At 57.3% G+C, this 1509-nt stretch overlaps 1 protein-coding gene across 1 annotated transcript; it reads left to right on the top strand.

The window, feature by feature from the left end:
- Nucleotides 1-213: 213 nt before the first annotated feature.
- On the top strand, nt 214-1023 carry LOC119088397 (proline-rich protein 23A3-like). Its single transcript, XM_037208240.1, has one exon. The coding sequence runs from the start codon at nt 214-216 to the stop codon at nt 1021-1023; it is 810 nt and encodes a 269-aa protein (XP_037064135.1).
- Nucleotides 1024-1509: the final 486 nt, after the last annotated feature.

Below are 1509 nucleotides of genomic sequence, written 5' to 3'. Positions count from 1 at the left end.
GCTTATATATGGGAACTGTGGTCCTCTCCAAACACTCTTGATCAGTCAGTTCTCCTGATCACATCTCTCTCCTAGACCGTCCACAGAGTCTCTTGCAGAAGAAGCCAGACAACAGGTGTCCCTGAAGGAAGACAAATAGTGCACAAGTCCATCAGCTGCATCAGACCTTGTCTGGCAAGTCTGGTCAAGTGCCAAGGCCCCATTGCTACCAGAATGCCAGGAGTTCCGCCCCGCAGTCCAACCGCCAACCCGGTGCCCTACAGGGCAGCCCAGCCAGAAGGACCCAGGCCTGCAAATCGCCACTGCCCTCAGCAGGCACAGGCAGACCTGGAAGCGCCAACTAGGCCGGCCAGCGAGCAGCTCTCCACCACCATGTTCCTGCCTGCTGGCCTTACTCTCAAACTGCATCTGCAAGGTTTCGACCTGCTGCTGGAGCGCGAGCCCGATTCGGTCATGACAGTGATACTCCCTGGACACACCATCATCGTGGTGCCCGAGCATCTCCAGGACTCCTACCAGCCTGGACAGCCTGGCTTCTTGCCAGCCAGCCAGCAGGAGGCCGCTCTCCTGGAAATGCCCCAGGACCACCAGGTCATCCTCCAGCGGGAATCCTCCAGCACATGTGTAGCAGACACCCAAGGCTCGAGAAACCCGCCTATCCCAGAGGAAGACAATCAAGGAGGTTTAGGCGACTTCCTGAGGCCTATGCCGTGGATGAATGCTCCAGCCGGCATGGTCCCTGCGATGCTTCTCCCCTTCACTGGGATGTCAAGCCCCTTGTTCCCGGGCCAAGTGCCATGTTCCTGGGGCCCATCAGCCTCTCCTGGTGCAGAGAGATATGCTCCCAGCACCATCTGGAGCCTCAAAGGGAGCATGCTGTGGCCTCTCCCCAGCTCACCACTGCAGCCTCTCCCTCCATCTCCTCCTCCTCCTCCTCCTCCTCCAAGTTACCAGGCACAGGACCCTCAGAGTCGTCAGAAGCTCTGGCGCCCTCGGTGCAAGGCCCGGAGGCGTCTCTTCTAGGAAAGAAAGGACTGCTCTCTGGACACACAGCACCCTGGACACTCACCTGGCTGCCCTATGGATTCCGTGCCCCTGGAGACACCAAACAACCCAACATCGAGCCTGTCTCCACACGGGTGCTTTTTGCAGCCCACTAGCTTCACAAAGAATGGAGACACTATATCTCACCGCTGAGGTCAAAACCTGCTTGCCAGTTGAAGGCTTCATCTCAGAACCTTCCAGATCCCCCTCATTTGCATGGCTGGATCCATGGACAGAGACTCTCAGTGTCCCCTATTTCAACGGAACCAAGAGTACTGGGTTTGCTACGCTGCCACTGTCCTTTCTGTGTTCCTGACTGGATGGAGACTTGGCCTTGCCTTGGCCCTCCTGGACTGTTCAAGCTGCTCCTCCTCCAGGAACCAACAAATACCCCAGTGGGAGAAGATGGTTCCTGCCCTAAGTGTATGATATTCTGTGCTCCTTCACAGCCATGCCCGAACCTTC

This window comes from Peromyscus leucopus, chromosome 7 (assembly GCF_004664715.2).
Source record: "Peromyscus leucopus breed LL Stock chromosome 7, UCI_PerLeu_2.1, whole genome shotgun sequence".
NCBI classification, from domain to species: domain Eukaryota; kingdom Metazoa; phylum Chordata; class Mammalia; order Rodentia; family Cricetidae; genus Peromyscus; species Peromyscus leucopus.
The sequence above is the reverse complement of the archived record's forward strand: the minus strand, read 5'-3'. Positions and strand labels throughout refer to the sequence as shown.

What these genes read in the sequence shown, in the direction of transcription:
- LOC119088397 (XM_037208240.1), top strand. Translation starts at nt 214, where the DNA reads ATGCCAGGAGTTCCGCCCCGCAGTCCAACCGCCAACCCGGTGCCCTAC.